Source organism: Neodiprion virginianus, chromosome 1 (assembly GCF_021901495.1).
Source record: "Neodiprion virginianus isolate iyNeoVirg1 chromosome 1, iyNeoVirg1.1, whole genome shotgun sequence".
Taxonomy (NCBI): domain Eukaryota; kingdom Metazoa; phylum Arthropoda; class Insecta; order Hymenoptera; family Diprionidae; genus Neodiprion; species Neodiprion virginianus.
The window spans coordinates 31,607,092-31,625,784 of record NC_060877.1 but is presented as its reverse complement, the minus strand read 5'-3'; the positions used below and the strand labels follow the sequence as shown (position 1 = coordinate 31,625,784).

General features: G+C 43.6%; 1 protein-coding gene across 11 annotated transcripts in view; it reads left to right on the top strand.

The window, feature by feature from the left end:
* The window catches only part of LOC124307303 (neuropeptide CCHamide-2 receptor-like), a 113,983-nt gene extending 103,056 nt beyond the window's left edge, over window positions 1-10,927 (top strand). For 7 of the 11 annotated variants that reach the window (XM_046768880.1, XM_046768872.1, XM_046768853.1 and 4 more), the window contains 2 exons: window positions 1,046-1,260; window positions 2,005-3,668. In XM_046768880.1, the coding sequence (XP_046624836.1) occupies window positions 1,046-1,260; window positions 2,005-2,194 (405 nt within the window). In that variant the 3' untranslated portion in view covers window positions 2,195-3,668. Of the gene's footprint in view, window positions 1-1,045; window positions 1,261-1,506; window positions 1,595-2,004; window positions 3,670-3,788; window positions 3,816-7,785; window positions 8,151-9,248; window positions 9,363-9,521; window positions 9,588-9,660; window positions 9,767-9,850 lie in introns of those variants that run through there. The other 4 variants (XM_046768900.1, XM_046768917.1, XM_046768908.1 and 1 more) reach the window with 4 other exon arrangements.
* The last annotated feature ends 7,766 nt before the right edge of the window (window positions 10,928-18,693 follow it).

Here is an 18,693-nt window from a genome sequence, read left to right as displayed (position 1 = left end):
ATCCAGGATGCAAGTAGTGGCGACGGAAGGGATGATTATAGGTATAACCTCACGTAGTCGGCATTTCCCCGTGTGACTGCAAACAAGATGAGTCCAAAGTTGTTAATTCGCGTATCGCGGATGCAGCATGGTGAAAGTCCTGAGTTCCAGGAGGGCTGAGTAGAGGATAATTAACAGGATGTTGAAGTTACTCACCAGCTACTTACGTGAATCGTGGGCGTGTTTGAAGAGCTGCTTCAGGTTCATTCGCATTCTAAGGGGGGAAACATTGCTTGACGCGTAAACATCATCATCGAAAACAATCCACTTTTTTGTAAGGTATGTCCTCCGAGATCAATTATTTGTCGTGTGCGGGGCAAGGGAGGGAATGGACCAGCGAACATCATTACGCGTCCGCGGACCGTCTTAACATGTTTAATAAAAATTAATAATAATCGAGAAAGGCCGAGCAAGATTGCTTTCAATGTAACAGCAAATTAGCAGAGAATTGAGAGCACTTAATTCCAGTCTTGCTTGATTTCCGTAATACTCGTTGTTTAAGCATTTTTTACCCGTCCTCTGCTGTAATATAACAACGAAGTTTTTTGACAAAGAAAATTTACATCACGTGAAAGAGTGACGGCCTTTTTCCAACTGCACAGACGCGACGCGTTCGAAGATTCTACCATCGTCTCTGATTCCTCGCCTTTTTCATTTTCCTCCCTTTTTATGTTATACGCGTCGTCGTGAAGGGGAGATAAACTTGCTGAGAGAATAGAGTAAAGTATACATTCATCCAACTTGTTTGCCTGATTAGTTTTTCCGGCAATATTCTCCGCAGCAAACAGCCGGGAATGGAAATAGAACCGTCTCGATCCTAGCGAGGTCCTGATTTCCTGTTTCACTAGAGAATGCGGAGGCATTCGGCGTCTCCGAGTCAAATGAGTGGGCGTAATCATTATTATGGAGTGTTGATGCAGCCTCGTCCCTGCAAATTCACCGTCAATTACCAGAATCTACCGACGCTATCGGGACGGGAGAATTTACCGACAAGCTCTGATTCCAGGTCGGAAAAATGGTTATCTCCTTTGTGATCATCTTCATCGTCTGCTTTCTACCCTACCACACCTTCATGCTGTGGTTTCACTTTTACCCGCTCTCACGCGAGGTATACGACGAGTTTTGGCACACGTTTCGCATCATTGGCTTCTGCCTAAGCTTCATCAACAGTTGCATCAATCCTATTGCCCTATACTGCGTCAGTGGTGCTTTCCGAAAAAGGTGAGCATTAATGTTTTTTTCCTGTGATCACTTTTCACCAGCTTACAGTCCCTAACTCGCGGAAAAGGGGATCCTTGCGGTAAAAAATTATACCGCAACTTTTTATACAATATACGATGGGAGGATATCGATCAATGAAATGCAAAGGCGGTTCTTGGATGATATATATTCGAGAAGAAGATATAAAAATTAATGGAATCTAATGGAATAGAATATTGACTTATAACCCTTCTTCCGACCATCAAGGTTCAAGACACGATCCAGGATAAATCAACGCTCTGGCCGACGGACGTGAAATGAATAATTTAACTTTATTCACAACTTTATTATTAATAATTCACAGGGAATTGCAGACAGGAGTTCGATCCACTTGATTTCCACTTCGGGGTTGACAGCTTCTTTATTATTTCACGAAATCTTTTACAAATCAGTGCCGAATTTCCGTTTTAATAAGCTAAATCCTCGATCCATTGGGTGTTTAAACTAACAACGAGGAAAAAAGCTAACACACTCTCTCGCCTTCCCGCTACCAAGTGCCACTCGAAATCTCACCCTGAACGGTTCCTGATAAGGTACAAGCGGTGTTTTGTCAATGCGCGAAAATACCGAGGAGACACCATTTTTTGGCTGCACTCCAAAAAAAGGGTATAAGTCAATTTGGTCCCCTCTTTCAACGAGTTCAACTCCTCGCGGAATGACTTGTCTCCCCCGTTGAAGAGAATAACAGCTCTTCTCCGCTAACAGGTTCAACGAATATCTGTGCTGCTGCGTTCCTTCGTCGAGGCGTCGCAGTCGCAGCGGCGGGCAATATCCTCGAACAAGGGGAGGCGCGAGCACCGTATGCGAGACGAGCTTCAACTCTACGTGCAGACGTCACACACAGGAATTCAATTCGACGACTCTTTACAACCTGGGGAACGATAAGCCGACCTGAGGACGCCTTCGGCCACTGCTGGCTCCTCTTCCGAAAGTCACTTTCGACGTACCGGAAAATAAGGGACGCAGTGGTCAGCCTGCCTTGAACTTTCCGCAAAACAACTTTTGATTACGCGACGCGACGGGATCTTCGTTTGGTGAAGGCGAACTTGAAGTCGATTCGCCGCCTTGCATCGACCAGACAGACGAGGGGAGGATCGTCGTAGGGCGGGTGACGATCAGCCGGTACAAGTTACTGTCTGAAAATTGATATTAAATAACAGTCGAGAATCGAGAAGAAGAAGAAACACGTGTGTCACACGACCATCTCATTTCCATCTTGTCTTTTTACAATCTCGATAGTTATACTTTAAGTAAAACGATGTTTTTACCTTCAATATATGTGTATAATATGTCATGCTTATTCGATAATTGTAACGTAAACAACGGTCTCAACTCAAGTTTTCATCATTATAGAAAGACTAAAACACGTCGAGCTTGATAAATATACGTCGTATGTTACATAATAATTCTACAGCGTCCATGTGTATCGTGTATATACAGTAAGCAACATTCAACACTTGACCAAATAATAGAGTACTAAAAAATAATTGCATTGGAGGGTAAAAAAGTTAGAGGTGTTTCAGTGTTGAAATTGTGGGTAAATTTTTATCAACGATAAGAACTTGCGAAACATATCTAATCACGTGTATGTATGTATGCATGTATGTATGTATGACATATTACGTAATAGAGAAATGGCTGTTTCACGTTCAAATTTTGTCTATATTCGTGGAGTAAAGTTGAATTCTGTATGTCGATGTATAAATTGATAGTTTACATGAGTGTAAGTGAAATAATAAATTTATATAAATTCGTGTCATTCTATAAGAAATTAGCTCAGAATGATAACGATTTTAACGTGCTTATACGGCGAATCACGTTATTATTTCAAATTTGAGAATCATTTATGTGTACGTGTACCACGCGAGCGCATGAGAGATAAGCTTATCGCTGTAACGTGTGATATCTATCCAGCTCAAGAAATGCACAGGGTGGAGCGTGAAATATGTTATACAAGGTATCGCGTACCGCGAGATGTAAGTGTAAAATTACTGTTCAACAAAAATACACACACACACACACATATATATATATATATATATATATATATTTCAGTCGTTGCAAATAGGTAAATCAACTATTACTGACTGTAATTTTATCAACAATTGAAGTGAATGGGGTGTCAAAAAGTGTCACTAAATCAAATATTGTACATATAGGTATCGTAAACGTGTAAATGTCATAGGTATATATTACATTCCAAGCTTGATGCAAATGTAAAGGGGAAAAGATCTGCTTCAATCAAATTATTGTTAACTAATAATAAATACTAACACATAAAAGGAAAAAAAAATCACACTACGCTGATTTCGCACGGTGCGGTGTAGTATCGTAGAATCGTTCGGAATGTATAAAAACAAATCTATAAATAAATTCTAAGATTTCGAGTAAACTGTCACACGATAAGAATTTTCTTATCTTAATCTAGATTCTAGCATATAAACATTAATTTATTCTGTCTACTGCACGTAATTCATTCTCCTGGCAAGCGACATACAAGGAGGACATTCTTATAGGTACGTATATTAATCTAAAAGGAGTAAGAAAAAAACTTTCATCTCGCAGACTGTATAAACCTGATGTTATTTTTATGCTTCTCTCTCTCTCCCTCTAACGAGATATCCTTTTTTCAACTCTGTTCAGCGTCCCCTTGACAGTTCAAATCGTCGCCGTTATACGCGAACGCCGTATCTAAATTCTAAACGATCGTCACGACTGTCGAGTCGTTACATTGATCTCCGTAATATAAAACTAGGCCAAGATTTTGCAGCGATCTGTGCTATTCGCTCAGCGCGCCTAAGTCGCGAAGGATCGACTGATGAAAATAGCAGCGCTTCCGCGACATGACTATTAAAGGCATATTACGCATCCCTCTCGTCTAAGGATCACAATCATAACCTGCACATGCTGCTAAAGGGTTGATAAGAAGATCGTATAGTTGATCCTGTGTAAATTTCCCCGCTTACGCTTGATTATAATCACCAGACAAGACGACGTGCGGAATACAAGTTTGAACGTATGTTATATATAGACTGGAGTTAAACGTCGGCGGGGGAAAGACGAGCTTTAAACTGATTCGCCGAATGGTTGAATCGCGTACGTCTTTCTGCATTCATACCTAAACGGTCCTTTTTTCATAGGTACGTGAATCTGTTCGTGATTACGCAACAACGTGTAACCCCAAGTCGTGTTCATTACGCAATTACATGCAGGCACGATAAGACGCGCCTGTATAAACCTTCGCATAATCTGCTTATAAACACCGCGTTTATAGTGGAGCAGATGCGGTATAATCTTATTATTCAGGATCTGTTGCGATGACAACAGATCGATAAGCAACTCTCGACATCAAGACGGGTAACCTGGATGGGTAGGCATATCCACGATGTTAGAATAATCTTAATAGCTGTGTGGCTTCGAGCGGAAGCTGCCTCCCTTACGGTTGGCGCAGGTACTTTTATTCATCCTTGAAGACTGAGCGTATCGTTATCGTTACAACGACATATACGGTGGGTATTATATGTATAACATAACTATACATGTATATACACTTGTTTTTCCAAGCTGTCGCACTTCGAACGGTCCTCCGGAGTGCCGAACAATAGATTAGTTTGAACAACTGCGGCTGCTTCTCGATGTGCTTTTGTGTCCGTGTTCTCCGTTCGCTGGTTGCGCACCGCTCGAAACTTCCACGGGAGATCTTGATCGCAGGGTTCGATTCGACCATCGGCGATACAGGCTCGCGGACGTCGAAAAGGCCCTCGGAATCGTGTTGCGAAATCATAATTCGCCAAAGTTAATTTCTTATTCCAGCACCGTCGAACGTGGGAAAATAATTGGCATTCCGGGGGCTGAACGGGTCACACGTCTATAATGCTGCATGGTTCGTCGTTATCTCGGGGAAACAGGCGTGCATGCACACGCGCAGCATCGTCGTCGGCCTCGTTACCGCCAGCGAGTATGTCAGCCGTGTGAATCCCAGCTGGTTGGAGGTTATCGTGAATGGTATCACTCAGCGGCAGCTAGGCGATCCTCGTTGGAAAAAAAGAAGCCCCGCATTTACCGTCATAATCAATTACCCGCGCCACACGTTGCGAAAATACAGAATCTCTACCCAATTCTGTATAGCTATGTTTTTAAACAGCGATGGGATTTACGCTTAAGTGAAACCGTGCACAATTATTCCTAGGTCATCCCCTTGAATTTCTCGGGACTCGGATACCGGCCGCGAAGGGAACGATGGACTACGACTCTGGCATGAAAATGGGGATGAAAAGTTTTATTTACGAATTGTCGAGGAATTAATCATGTGCACGCCCGTTTTTTTGGGGGGAAAAAATATATCCAATCCCTGTAACCGGAAACGTATTTACGCGTTATGCTTTCTGGGTCAAAACTCAATTAGTTACGCGTGCGTGCGCAAAAATGCCCTGCAGGAACGAGCTGTAGAATCGAATATACGGTGTTTGTCGTTCTCGTACTTCTCAGGGATTCATATTTCAAATATATGAATATGTATGTATATATATGTAACTGCGGGGGCAGAATAGGCGCGTAAACCAGAATCGATATTCGATTCGTTCAACGTTAAATGAGGCCCGCATCATTTGCTTTTGCAAATAAAAATACTCCATTTTCCAGACAACTTCTTCGCGTCGCATCGCGTCGATTCGCCGAAGCTTTAAGATCCAATAAGATATATGCGTCTCGGTTGAGATGAAGAGATGCTCGCGAATCTAGACTTATGCAATCGAACTGTGCAGGATGTAGATGCTCGTACCGTGTCACGTAGAAGTCCGCACTTGGCCTGCGAAGTGGCAAACATCGGGGTAACGTACAATATGGATATTGCGTCACTTGGGGCAATAAACCGCCAAGTCACGACCTGATCCAATATCCGCGACGCTTCGAGCAAGACCGCCGTCACCGTGCAGGGGAGGAAATACATCCCATGAAATATCCACACCCTGCAGTATAAGATGTGCATGATAGCCGGCCTGGGGGCGAGGATTTTTGGTGAATTTAATAAAAAGTAAAATCGAGATGAAACAAATCGCGCAGAGTCTTCGTGTCATCGAGGTTACGAAACTTAATATTGTACCCAGCCCTCTCTGCGACCAGACGTCAATACCCTCTCATATTTTTCCAGATCCCTTTTCCGACCCGTCGATGGTTTCCTCGTCGATCCGTGGAACAGTCGTAAACTCATCGCAGACTTTGTCGTTGTAGTTTCGTTGGGCGGGCGGGAAAAACTCGGGAAAAAGGGAAAAGTTGGACAATCTTCAAATCTACTTCACCGCACGGTTGACGGCCGATAAAAACGTGATAAGCCAGGCGTCTCGCGGCTCGCAGAGCACGAAAAATATGAAGACATCAGCCGAGTAGTTCGTCGTATACAAAGGGTATACGATGCTGCTTGTTTTTCATCCCTAAACAAGAGCGACGGAATTAATGACCTGAGAGAAGCAAACGACCCTTTTCAATTTATTATTCAAATTTTTACTTAAATCGTATTCCATCTTCTCTGTCGGTTCCACGAGCGATGTTCAACTTTAATGGATTCCAGTTTTTTAAACGTTTCAAGACTGCCACGCGTATAATTAATACACTTACGCGTGATTGCATTTAAAAATGATTCTTCCCACGCAAGGGTTTCGCACTCTTTCCATGCGCGTTCGCATATAGTAAATCGTTCCTGGAATCGCATAGCGCGTACATCCATTTTGCTTTATCTCTCAAGTAAGCAATATAAAAGTCGCTTGATAAATAGATAAATTAAACCTGATGCATACGTAGGCTGATATTTTCATTTAATTGCAAACTGTTCCGCTGATTAACTTCATTGCGATGTCACTATAAGGTCGCTGTACAAAGCGGAATCGGTCAACAAATCCGCTATTTATTTATCGAGCGGCTAATATTGAACGCAACTCCTGTTACACATACCTCTACGTCCTACAATTCCATACGAATCATTACATACCAAATCCGGCAATTCGTCAGCAATTTTACCGATTGATTTCGTTTTCCATGCTATACATATATTCTCTTGCTATTTATTAGCGCGCATGTTTCCGACAAGGTTGAAGTTAGTAACGTTATCGCAACGAAACAATGAGGAAAAAACTCACTATATTCATAATTTCACGAGGATTTTTAAGGAAGTAAGATTTCGAAATATTACCTCGTTTCGTTTTATTGCGGTTTACTAAATCTCAGACAATTCTAAAATCGCGAAATAACGTTTTTTCGTCAGTACGAATCGTTACGATAACGTTACTAATTTCAATATGATTGTTTCCGATCGATTCCAACGCTCCACCTGCCCCCAACTGTTTGAGAAAAGTGACGCTTTTCCCAGTGTATCGACACCCTAATTAACTCAGGTCGGTAACGCGATATCACCGAAGCCATTTAAAGTCCGAATTGAAGACATTTAAAAAAGGGCAGATGTTCCCATGAGCCGCAGTCCAACGGTCGCACGTTGACGAGGGTGCCGAACTCGCGGCTGCAATTCATGTGTGTACCCACTCAGATCGGATTCGTGATGTTAGTGCGACCCGCACACCATGAAACGAAAAATCCAACGACGAGGACTTTTGTTACGTACGTTGAGCCAAGGGGCACGCTTCACGTTGGTGTGCCGGTAGCCGAACACGGGGGTCAGACTGCAGCTGTCGAGGGTCGTTCGAATTGTTGGTTTGCGGGGCTTGGCAGTCGTAGGAAATACTAAAAGTGGGGGAACGGGGCACGCGACAAGAACGAGCACCCCCATAGTAATCATAGCTTGGACGGAGTTAGGATCTCTGAAACGCCGGCGCGGATATCATCTGCCGGTCTTCTGATTTCAGGTGAGTCCAAAGTGTATTCCTTCACCCGATGTGATCGTGATTTGCCGAAGCTGAAACTGAGTCAAGTGTCCGTAATTATTTCGCGATATAAACACGTAATAATGGTCATCACTACGGGATAACGTGCGTCAATCACGCATCAACAAATCACGAACTGCGTAACTCAAGCAGATACTTTGACAAGTCGATAAAAGCTCCTGAAATTTCCTGCGCCGATATCACATTCTGCACCGTAAGTCAGCTGGGTGAACGATGCGCAAGAATAACCACAATAAAAAAAAAAACCGAGACAGCGAAGGGATGGAAATGGATTTTCCATGGTGGATTCCGCTCTTTGAACGACGCGTTGGTGATTGAGCACCATGACATGTAGCTGCACTAAGTGGTATCCACGCCGAGAGTTCGTCGAGTTTGAAAAATTTTCTAATTAAACCGCGTGAAACTTATAGTCAAGTAAATAAATACGGTGTGGTAGTGACCCCGCTTGTCTATCAACCGTGAAAAATATTCGTGTGCAACCAGCCACTATAGTTGAATAAAAAGGTTTGATGTGAAGTGTGCAGAGTGTACGAGCGTTATTTTCAATCCAAACACTTACATGCTTGAACAGATTTTAATTAAAATACTTGGGGTTAAAATTGAACAAATATTGCTACCGGCTGATTGCGACGAAAGAAAGATATAACGCTCAGCGAAATTAGAGTTTTCAACGAATTCAGCTCTGCTTCGTGTGTCAATTTTCGGAAAATTCACAACCCGAGCTGTGGAGCATTCAAAGATCCTGTAAATGCGTAGTAGGTAGAGTTGCCGTTTAATCCTAAGCCAAGTTTATTCCCCACCGTGGAATCTCTTGATATATTTTATGTACTCTACGGTCGAGGGGACTCGGTGCCGTCTCAGCAAAGCTGCGGGAATCTCCTTTTTCCATTTCCCCACAAACCTGCAGCTCATTCGCTTCCCTGTATACTGTAATATATACACTGCCTCGCAAATACCTTGAGCATTGTGTGCATGATATGTAGATATTGTTATTATACGGAAATTTCTCCCCAAACAAACGTGACTAATGCATTTTTTATGTATATCTGCGATCCACAGAGGCTGAATAGATCCCATGACGCTGGCCGATCCCGCAGGTTACCGGAATCAATTTTCAGGTACAACTGTAACAGTGACTAGGCAGAACTTCGAATAATGAAGCGATCGTTATCGGTAAGAATTATCTGCTTGACTTATGAATCAATGAATGTTATGAATGAATCAATGAGAATTTAGCGAACAATTTTCTCTCGGTTTCGATGAGAAATTAGAAAACTGATGCATATAGAATTGATTTCCCACGTTACGGACATCATTTTTCTTCTTTCGAAGGCGCCCTGTCTGGCGGAGGGGGGAGCTGGAAATGGGATAAAAAAGGCCAAGGAAGAATCTGCAAGGGTGAGTCAGTGGCGAACGAACTGCAAAGTCTGAAATCTTATCCTTGGAATCCATTCTAATCTGGATTTTTCAGGAACCTACCGGCCGCGAATACCTGCAGCTCGCCTTGGCGAGAGTCCTGGAACTCCAGCGGCAAGTAAAAGAAGACACCTATACGACCGACAGCACAAGCGACCTGGGTAACGGAATTACCAGTTTTACTGTGCGTCGACGAGAGTAAGGCGAAAGAAATTCGTCTGACTGGGCTCAATTTATTTTCGCAGGTGAATCGGACAGCGACGAGGACGTGATGAAGGAGGTGCTGATCAAGGTGTTCAAGGATTTACCTGGCTCTTCTTCGTCGGTGGCCTCCGTTATCAACCGAGCGACTCGGCCTCAACCCCCGGAACTCCGGCAGATAAGAGATAAACGCGTTCAGCTGTCGGGGTACGATACTTGTCGGAGAGTAGCGCTCGATTTCATGAACACGGTCGTTAAAAACACCCCGGTTACAGAGAGTGATTACGAAAGATTTGAAATAGGAATGTTTTCGATGGCCGAGGGAAGAACGGCCGGCCGGAAAATCGGACTGACGAATAATCGCGGGGGCCAAAGCACCGGGAATTCGAAAAGAGGTAACCCGGAGATAAACGGCAGATTTAGTCAAGTTCAAAATTCGAGATACTGTAAGCAATCAGCGAGCAGCTCGGCTCGCAGAAACGAACGTAACGTAGATCAAACTTCTCAAAACAACGGAAACAGTCAAACTTATCTGCGGGGATTTCCAAACTCTACTCGAAGCCTGGTCAACTTATCGCTAGAGAGAGAAACTAACAATGAGTCCGTTTTATCTCGAGATTATCAAATTAGAATGAGAATGCTCAAAGGCTTGGACCTCCACTTGGCAAACAGACAGAGGGACTTTACTGTCAGGCTGATGAGGCAGTGACTACTGCGTTCAGAGACGTAAGTCTATGAAGTTTTAAAGAAATATCAAGACTTTCTAACTATTTATTTTATCTAGTCGTCATGAAATCTAGTATGCGTGCATATTGTTAAGAAAATTTTATTTATGATAATTAAGAAAACTCTACTTTTTCTTTACCTCAACATGTAATCTAGTCATATATTTTACAATATTACATTTTACTCTAGTCAGAACAAAGTAAGAAATGTATCGAATCTCGTTGTAATTGTACAACGAATATCGCATCTCCGATTACCAGAAAATTACCAAATAAACGAATCTAATCATAGCCGCACGATCAATTTTCTGTATAACTGCAGCTTCTGAACCGTGGAATACGCCGTAAATTTACTTTCGATACAAAATTCGTCCTGTTGCAGCTTTTCAAGGAACGTAGGTATCAACGACACGTGTATAATGTGTATTTTCGTTTTGCACTTTTTATTTGTTTATTTACATTTCCTGAGTATTATTATAACGTTACATACTAAGATTTTTTAGACTAGACGCACTGTGTCAAATTATAATTAAATTATGTACGAGTCGGTTTGATTTTCACCACAATTGACGGGTGAACATCTCATTGCACGCCCATTTACCATACTTAAATCGTAACATGATAGGATATCTATTTTGTTTTCCGCAAGTGTAAGTATAAAATAATAAACTGCAGACTACTGGTTCTGGTACGTATGCAAAGCATGAAACTGACTAAACAATTATGAAAAAACTGATTATATATATTCTATCGAATGAGTATTTTACCGGCAACTTTGAGCATAGCCAAAGAAATTGCTTTCTTCTACTAATTTGCATTTCACACGTACAGATACACATATATCAAATAATTACAAACAAGTACTATATCAACTATTACATATTTTGAAAGTCCTTCGTGGTAGAGGACAATTTTCCATTCTGACTAGCGAAATACCATTTGGCACACGATTGCAACACACAAACATGAATTTATTTTCATTAATTGCGACTATATATGTACGTACGGTTTTCGACAACGATTGCACCACCAATAAATTATATCCTTATTTACAAAAAATCCGCATACCTTTCGTATGCCTTTGTTCATTCGCCGCACTGCGTTACAATGCTCTAGAAAAAAAAAACAAAAAAGATTCATTTTTAGACGTGCCCCGACGTCAACCGCACTCCTGAGATTGGTGATTATGTAAACCAGCCCTAGACTGCGTTGAATAATCGTCAGCTGCAGGAAGCCTGAACGTTGATTAATCACCAGCAGTCATTAAATGTATTACTTTTACCGCGCGGGAGGGGGGGGGGGGGGGCTGTAAAATAATTTTTTGCTACAGCGAAACCTGGAGCCTCGCTATTTAATAAATTACTATAATCGCTTTAAAGCGGTGCAGTGTTTTTCTATGTACCATAAAACTACTCCAGCTCAACGGATTATCATCACTGAACGTCAGTGATTGCCGTAGGCCAAATCGTTCCCCCTGAACATCGCCTCCAGCATAAGTTTCCGGTCCATTTTCTCGCCGCTCGCCTCCATCACAGCAAGAAACTGCTGATACCTCTGCCATGCCGTAATCGGCGGTCCCTCGTCCTCGGTGCTCGGTGAAGGACTTCCGGGTCTTCCGGTCGGCACGTTCTTAATTTTCTCCTCGGAGGTGGCGTAGACACTCTCGACGTCGGGTATCATCCTTGAAAAAAAAAATTTCGATACTGTATGGTTTAAACGCGGCGATTGCGCAACTTGTTTAATTCCTCACGTTACGTTCACGTGACCGCAAACGTCTGTTTAATTTGCTAATTGAGAAGAAGCTGGCGGTGCGCGGACAGTCATCAACGACGGAACAATTGCGTAGAATGAAACGGTCAAAAGCGCGTTTAATGCTTTTGCGCCGAGCTGCTGTCCCTGTATTACAGAGCTCGATGTTTGTAAGTCGCGTTATAGGCAGGCATAAGCTCTGAAATCAATAGCAGGAAGAGCGTAACACGGTTACTAAGGATTCGGATATCGCGGTTATACACCGGACGACCGAGTGCTTCCCGCAAATACGGCTGGGACTCGTTTCATCGATCATTCCTGATTGCCGCCTGCACGTACACGAAAGTGAGAATTCTAACAACGTGAATCGCGTTCCATTTCGGTTATCCACTTATCGCGAATCGGTGAGTTTAATTAATTTCAGCCCGACTCGAATTACGCGAATGAAAGAATCAGAGTCGAATAATTCGAGGATTTCGATTGATCACGTCAGGAACCGAGATCCGAACTCACGTTTACTCGAAAATTACAAACGAATTAGCGTACCAACGCGGTCGAAACTTAATTAAACGCTTTAGTCAGCGCTGCAAGGTTGAGTCAGAACACGTATAGATGAGAGACATACGAGTACAATCGGCCGAGCGTTAATTGGCGGCTAATTTAACGAAGGCTGGATTCAAGGCAAACGAACACCGCGACTGCGGCTGATGTGTAAAGTTAACATTCGTGAGAGGTCCCAAACACGATTTTTTTTTCAAAAATTAAAAAGTTGTAACGAACCGGAGGATCAATGCCGAGGAAACGGATACGTACAAGGAAAAAAATTAGTACCCACCTTTAAACTGCTGCCTCTTATTACGCGATTTTCTGAGAACGCCTCGGCTAGCCGCGCAGCTTATCTGTAATACACACTATTGCGGAATTCCTCAGTTGCGTTATGCCTTCGAACGATCTCTTCACACTCTATACCGTCATGCTTTATTATTACACCGACTTCCTCGTGCTCGGTTTTACCGTAACCTACGACGGGAGCAGAGCACCGCGACAGACTAACCGAGTGTCCGAATGAACTCTGAACCGACGCTAAAGGGGAGTCGACATCAGCTGGGGTCCCGATGACGCCCCCTTGCTGGGGGGAGTGCCGCCTTGCTCTGGTGTGTACGACGTGAAACGGCGATGCTGACATGTGGGGGCCATATGGGCACATGCGTATGTGCTATACGCTGTACGCAACTGCATACGTATACATAGCGCTGAACTTACACACGTGTGCAAGTTAGTTTGAAACCCGCCTACCAACCGTTATCGAAAAAGTAGATCTATGGTAAATTGATATTTTTCAACTTCCGCAATTGAGCGGTTTCGTAGCTTCCTACTTTAGACCGATTTCCATGAACGTAAGCTCCGGTTTGAAAGTATCCATTTCATCCAACTGCAAAAGTAGCGGCATAATTGAATTCCCATTTATTTATCACCCGTAGTCCACGAGCTTGGATTAATCCTTGGGCCAAATGGAGAACGGTTGTCTTTCGGCGCATGCAGGTATTATATATCCTCACCCGCAACAACGGCGGAGTTAAATTTAATCGATCTTATTGTTGGTCCCGGGTGTAGAGCCTCGGTTAGTGAAGTCTGTTAAAGTCGGGCGAGTCGGTTACACAGTGAAATATTAATAACAAGGAGGGTGGGCGTAAAGTCGCGCGGGCTAAGGAATGCTGCCGGGCATCAGACGTCATGAGGGCTACGGGCGTATTATGGAATTGAGTGAATTGGTTAAATTGCTACATCCTAGAATCATAATATAAACTCTGAAATGATTTTCACGATAAGCCTCATAAGCTGCACATTCGGTCAGTGTCACTTTGATCCAATGAGAAGTTATGCTACTTTCTTAACATCGCGTTGGCTGAATAAAATCACATCGGACTGAATTTAAAACTAGACGTAATATCGAATTTAAGATAGGTACCGAGAGAAGTCAAAAATACGGAAAATAGGGCAAACCAGGGAAATTTTTGTTCAATTCTGCCAACCATATTCGCGAATACGCCTGAAATCGGCGACCATCGATACTGACAATGCGGTGCGTCGACAGCTGGCAACAGTATGGCTATGGAACAAGAAGTGAGGGATGGAAAAAAAAATTAAATAAATATATCCGGCAAAAACAGGATCTTTATTCGGTTATACCGTTTTGCTTTGTTTTGCACAACGTCTGCTTTCATCAGGAGGATATGTGACTGCGTGTGCAGTATAGCCTTGACGAAATGGAAACTTGCGGGACTTGTGGGAATAATTTCTTTAGCCTTCTTTTTCGCTCTGACAATGCGGTTTACGTTTCATTCGTATTATTATTGTCATCATTGGCAATAACATTTTTGTCGTACAAGGAAAATCACACGTTTTGCGTTTCAAGAGTTTACATTTAACTGAAGTATCACGTTGACAAACTATAGATCACCTCATGATTTTGAAATGAATTTTTCTCACTGTGAGAATACTACGTTCGTTCGACGTTGGATTACGGTTGAATTATTTCAAGTAAACTGCAAAAATATCCCGATTGTCGATATTTAAAAAAGAAAAATAAACCTCGTCCCGTTGAAAGAGCCGAAAGAAAATTAAATCACAATTTGCATCTGATATGCTTTGTATATTTTACAGTGAAAATTAGAATAAAATTATTCAAATTTCAATATCTACAGCGACCAACATATTTTCCAAACAAGTACTGTATTCCCGACGAATTACACTCGGCAAACAATGAACGCGAAAATACCCGACCTGCCCGTTTTAATTTGCATTAAATCAATACAGGCATTCTCTCATCACAATTTCGCCCCCAGCTCGCCCTCCTCCTTCCCGTAATCGTTGCAAGTTCCGTCTTCCGACAGGAGAAAGGGAGAGAGAGAATAAAAAAAAAAAATTTGATACCCAATTCCGAGGCTAGTAACAAAGCGGACGAACAATGGCTCTGATCCTCGACAGCGTCGCGGTGTTCCGTATGAGGGCGCGTGCACGGTATCCGCACACGACACGTCCGTTCGAACAGCTCCAGCTGCCGGAAGTACATCTGTCGGAACAACCAGCCCTGCGGCGAGTGGATGAATTTTCCCGCAGACGCGTTCCCCGATTCAAGTATATTGATCTAGAGATTCGCCAAAATCGCTGAAACGGCTCGTGCGGCGTATAAATTCCGACGATAATCGCGTGCGGAAATTACCAGATCGTCACAATAGCAGATTCAACTGCTGATGGCGTTGGAAGATTTTCAGAGAAGCAGCAGGCCTTCGATAAGCGAAGACAGCTGCTCGACTGAACGAGGAGCGTGCCAGGCAGGGTTTGGATCGAAAACGACCCGTGCCAAACTGCACCTTTACTTCCGGGCTGATCCTAGAGTGTTTTCCTAGGAGGGTATACGGAACGCTTCGGTGGCGTATACACGAGGGCGGGATCTCTTCACCTCACTAATTTCGTTGATTTGAGAAAGGTTGGAAAATTAATGACGAGGGGCGCGATTCGAGGCACGTGTCTGCCTACATCTACACCGCGCGACGTTGCGCGTTGCGTGCAGTAATCGGGAAAAATTGGTAAGTTTAGTTCGGCGTGTAATTGACGATATGCATTATATACGGTGGCCATTCGCCGCAAGGGTTCCGAGCAATGAATTGTTTAACAAGATAACGACGCAAGGAAAGGAGAGTAAAAATTGCACTCGCTTTCACTTCGCTCCACACACGGTGCGTCTTAAGGTCCGGTTAATTGTCGTCGCGTCGTCGGAGAAGTTGCGCGGCTTTCGCCGGCGGTAATCAGACGTACCTACCTATTTATCAACGTCGCTTGAATTACTTTTCCCCCCGATAAACGCGGCGAGACGAGATGACGATTTTTACGTATTCAGCTCCACGCGCGCGATCCGATTACGCGAAGGATGAAGCTTGCGGATGAAAATTGTCGCTTGTCTACCCCGATAAATTACATCCAGGTAGCAGACGTGTAATCTCGCTGCCGCTGCCGGGGAAATGACAGACGGACGAGTACCGTCGACTCCTGCGACTCTCACCGAAGTCCTTGAGGATTTCGAGTCTTCGCCGAGCGATCAGGTTCTCCAGACGCAAAAATCGAGGCAGCCAAACGTCCAGCTGGAGTCGAGGCTCGTCGTGTAGGTACTTAAAATTTAATTGCACACTGCACCGCAGAGCCGGCGATGCATCGGAATAAGCGAGTTCGATCCATCACCGCGGTGTCAAAAAAAGTTTCTTCCTCCTCGACGGCCCGTGTCCGTCGCTCGTCGCGTCGCCCTGGAAATCAAAAAGGAAGAGCTACTTAAAATTCGTTTGAGCTAATTCGATCCAGCATGCCTCGGTAACCTACCTACCTACCTACCGCTATGCTCCGAATTGCTTGTACGCGCTTGATTACCCTGATGCGACGATAAGATACGCCGATGAAGTTCGATTCGAGGGTCAGACCGCCAGCTTCAAAAACTGATACCGATCGATCAATGCGATTCAATTTTAATTATCATAGCGCGTGCGTGAGCTTCGTGAGTTTCGGGGATAGGGATGATTTGTTAGAGACGTATAATATGTCGTCGTATGTATCTTGTTATAGAGTTTCTGTTTGTGTTTGGGAACCGTTAATGGCTGGGCTCAAGGATGCGGTCAAGGAAGAGACGATATACGTCAAGGAGACGAGACGAGAATTCGTAAGGATCTATTTGAATTGATCAAGAAACCCTTTTCGTCCAATTAACAATCAATTAGTACAATTTTCGAATTCCGAACGTTCCTGAATAATCCGCCTCGCCTTGTGCGGTCCCCTTGTTCCTTATCGGAATTAAGTGAAACACGATCCCGTGCAATATCTCATCGAATGCGTCTACCTTGCACAGTTCATTATCGTGAATTAATACAAATTAAGCAAATTGCCTTTAAACTCCAGTCAGAGATAACCTGCCGCCAGGCCATTTTTCATTTTCAAGGATATAACGTACGATTTCAAGAAAAATATTGTTGGTCATTTTATAGAGTAACGATGATTTCAAGACTTGTGTACACAATTGTAGGAAAATTGTTATTAATGTATAAGAGCATACTGTCTGTGTTCCCACATTTTTGCGTTACTCATGTTCAGTATCAATAACTCTCTTTGATAAATTATTTATACCTATAATTGTCAAAAATGATAATTTGAAAAAAAAACACACGTATTATTGTACGGCGCAAAGGTATTCAGTAGCAAAATTTGACATTTAAAACAACGCGAGAAATTCATTGGAGAATTTTAACCCTTTAGTATACGGAGACCGTGGAGTTCAGTGCTCACCCCCGCAGCTGTCGCGATGGGTGCCACCTGACTGGCTCGAAACAGCTGTAGACTTCCATCCACCGGTAGAAGAAGTGAAAGAGAAATATCGAGAACGAGAGGGCGAGAGAGAAGGAGGGAAGAAAAAAGCCCCAAAATCGTTTCTCGCAAAAAGCGCCGAAAAAACTATCTAAGATCTCGGCGCTGGCTGCATTGCAGGCGCAGACAGGATGTCGAGCTGAAGTGAGCGCGAAGGATGTTGAACGAACGTTGAGAGGACCCGTGGGATGATTTCGGGGGATTAGATTCCCTATTTAGATAAAAATCTGTTAATCAACTCTCCCGGGACGAGAGAACGGAAGAGAATATCTCCCAATTCCGGGGAAAAGGACGACGAACGACTTCGCGTCTAATTCGCAGCAAACTGCAGAAAATCGCGATGTGATCTGCACACTCTAAATTTTGTACTTCTGACAATGATCGGCGAAAGAGATTATACAACCTGGGCATCCGAATCTCTTTAACTCGGATTCGGAGTCGATGAGAAGAGACGAGGGAGACGCGAGAGTGGGGGTCATGCCACGCGCCGGAATGGGAGGCAGCGAATGCACCAGAGGCTGAAGCAGCAGCTGACGAGGTAGGGCAGATGCCGCAGTGGCGTCGCGGTTTCCACTCCGATGTTCCCTCTTTTAAATTAGAAAATCGTACCGATCAGATAATTCTAATTTTCGACGAGGATGTTGGTAGTAGTGTTAGGTAAAAAAAACATGTCCCCGATAAGGTAGGTGGAGGTGAAACGATATGGCGGCGCAAGCGCATCAGCAATCAGTTTTATTGTTTCGAGCAAATTACACGGGTATCGGTACGCGTAGGACTTCGTACAAGCTACCAGAGTCTTGCCTCGTCACACGGAGCCGATAGTCACCGAGAAACGCGAGAACGGACGATGCTTATTTTCAAATACGAGAGTCGTAGAATTTTGCAGGTTCTGCCGCCAGGCGGCGTGGTCCGATTTATCGGAATCCATTTCCGATTTCGAATTCTACGATTTCGTGAGCCAGTCGATCGTTCCGAGCGACCGGTGCGCAACAACAGCTGGCGGTTTA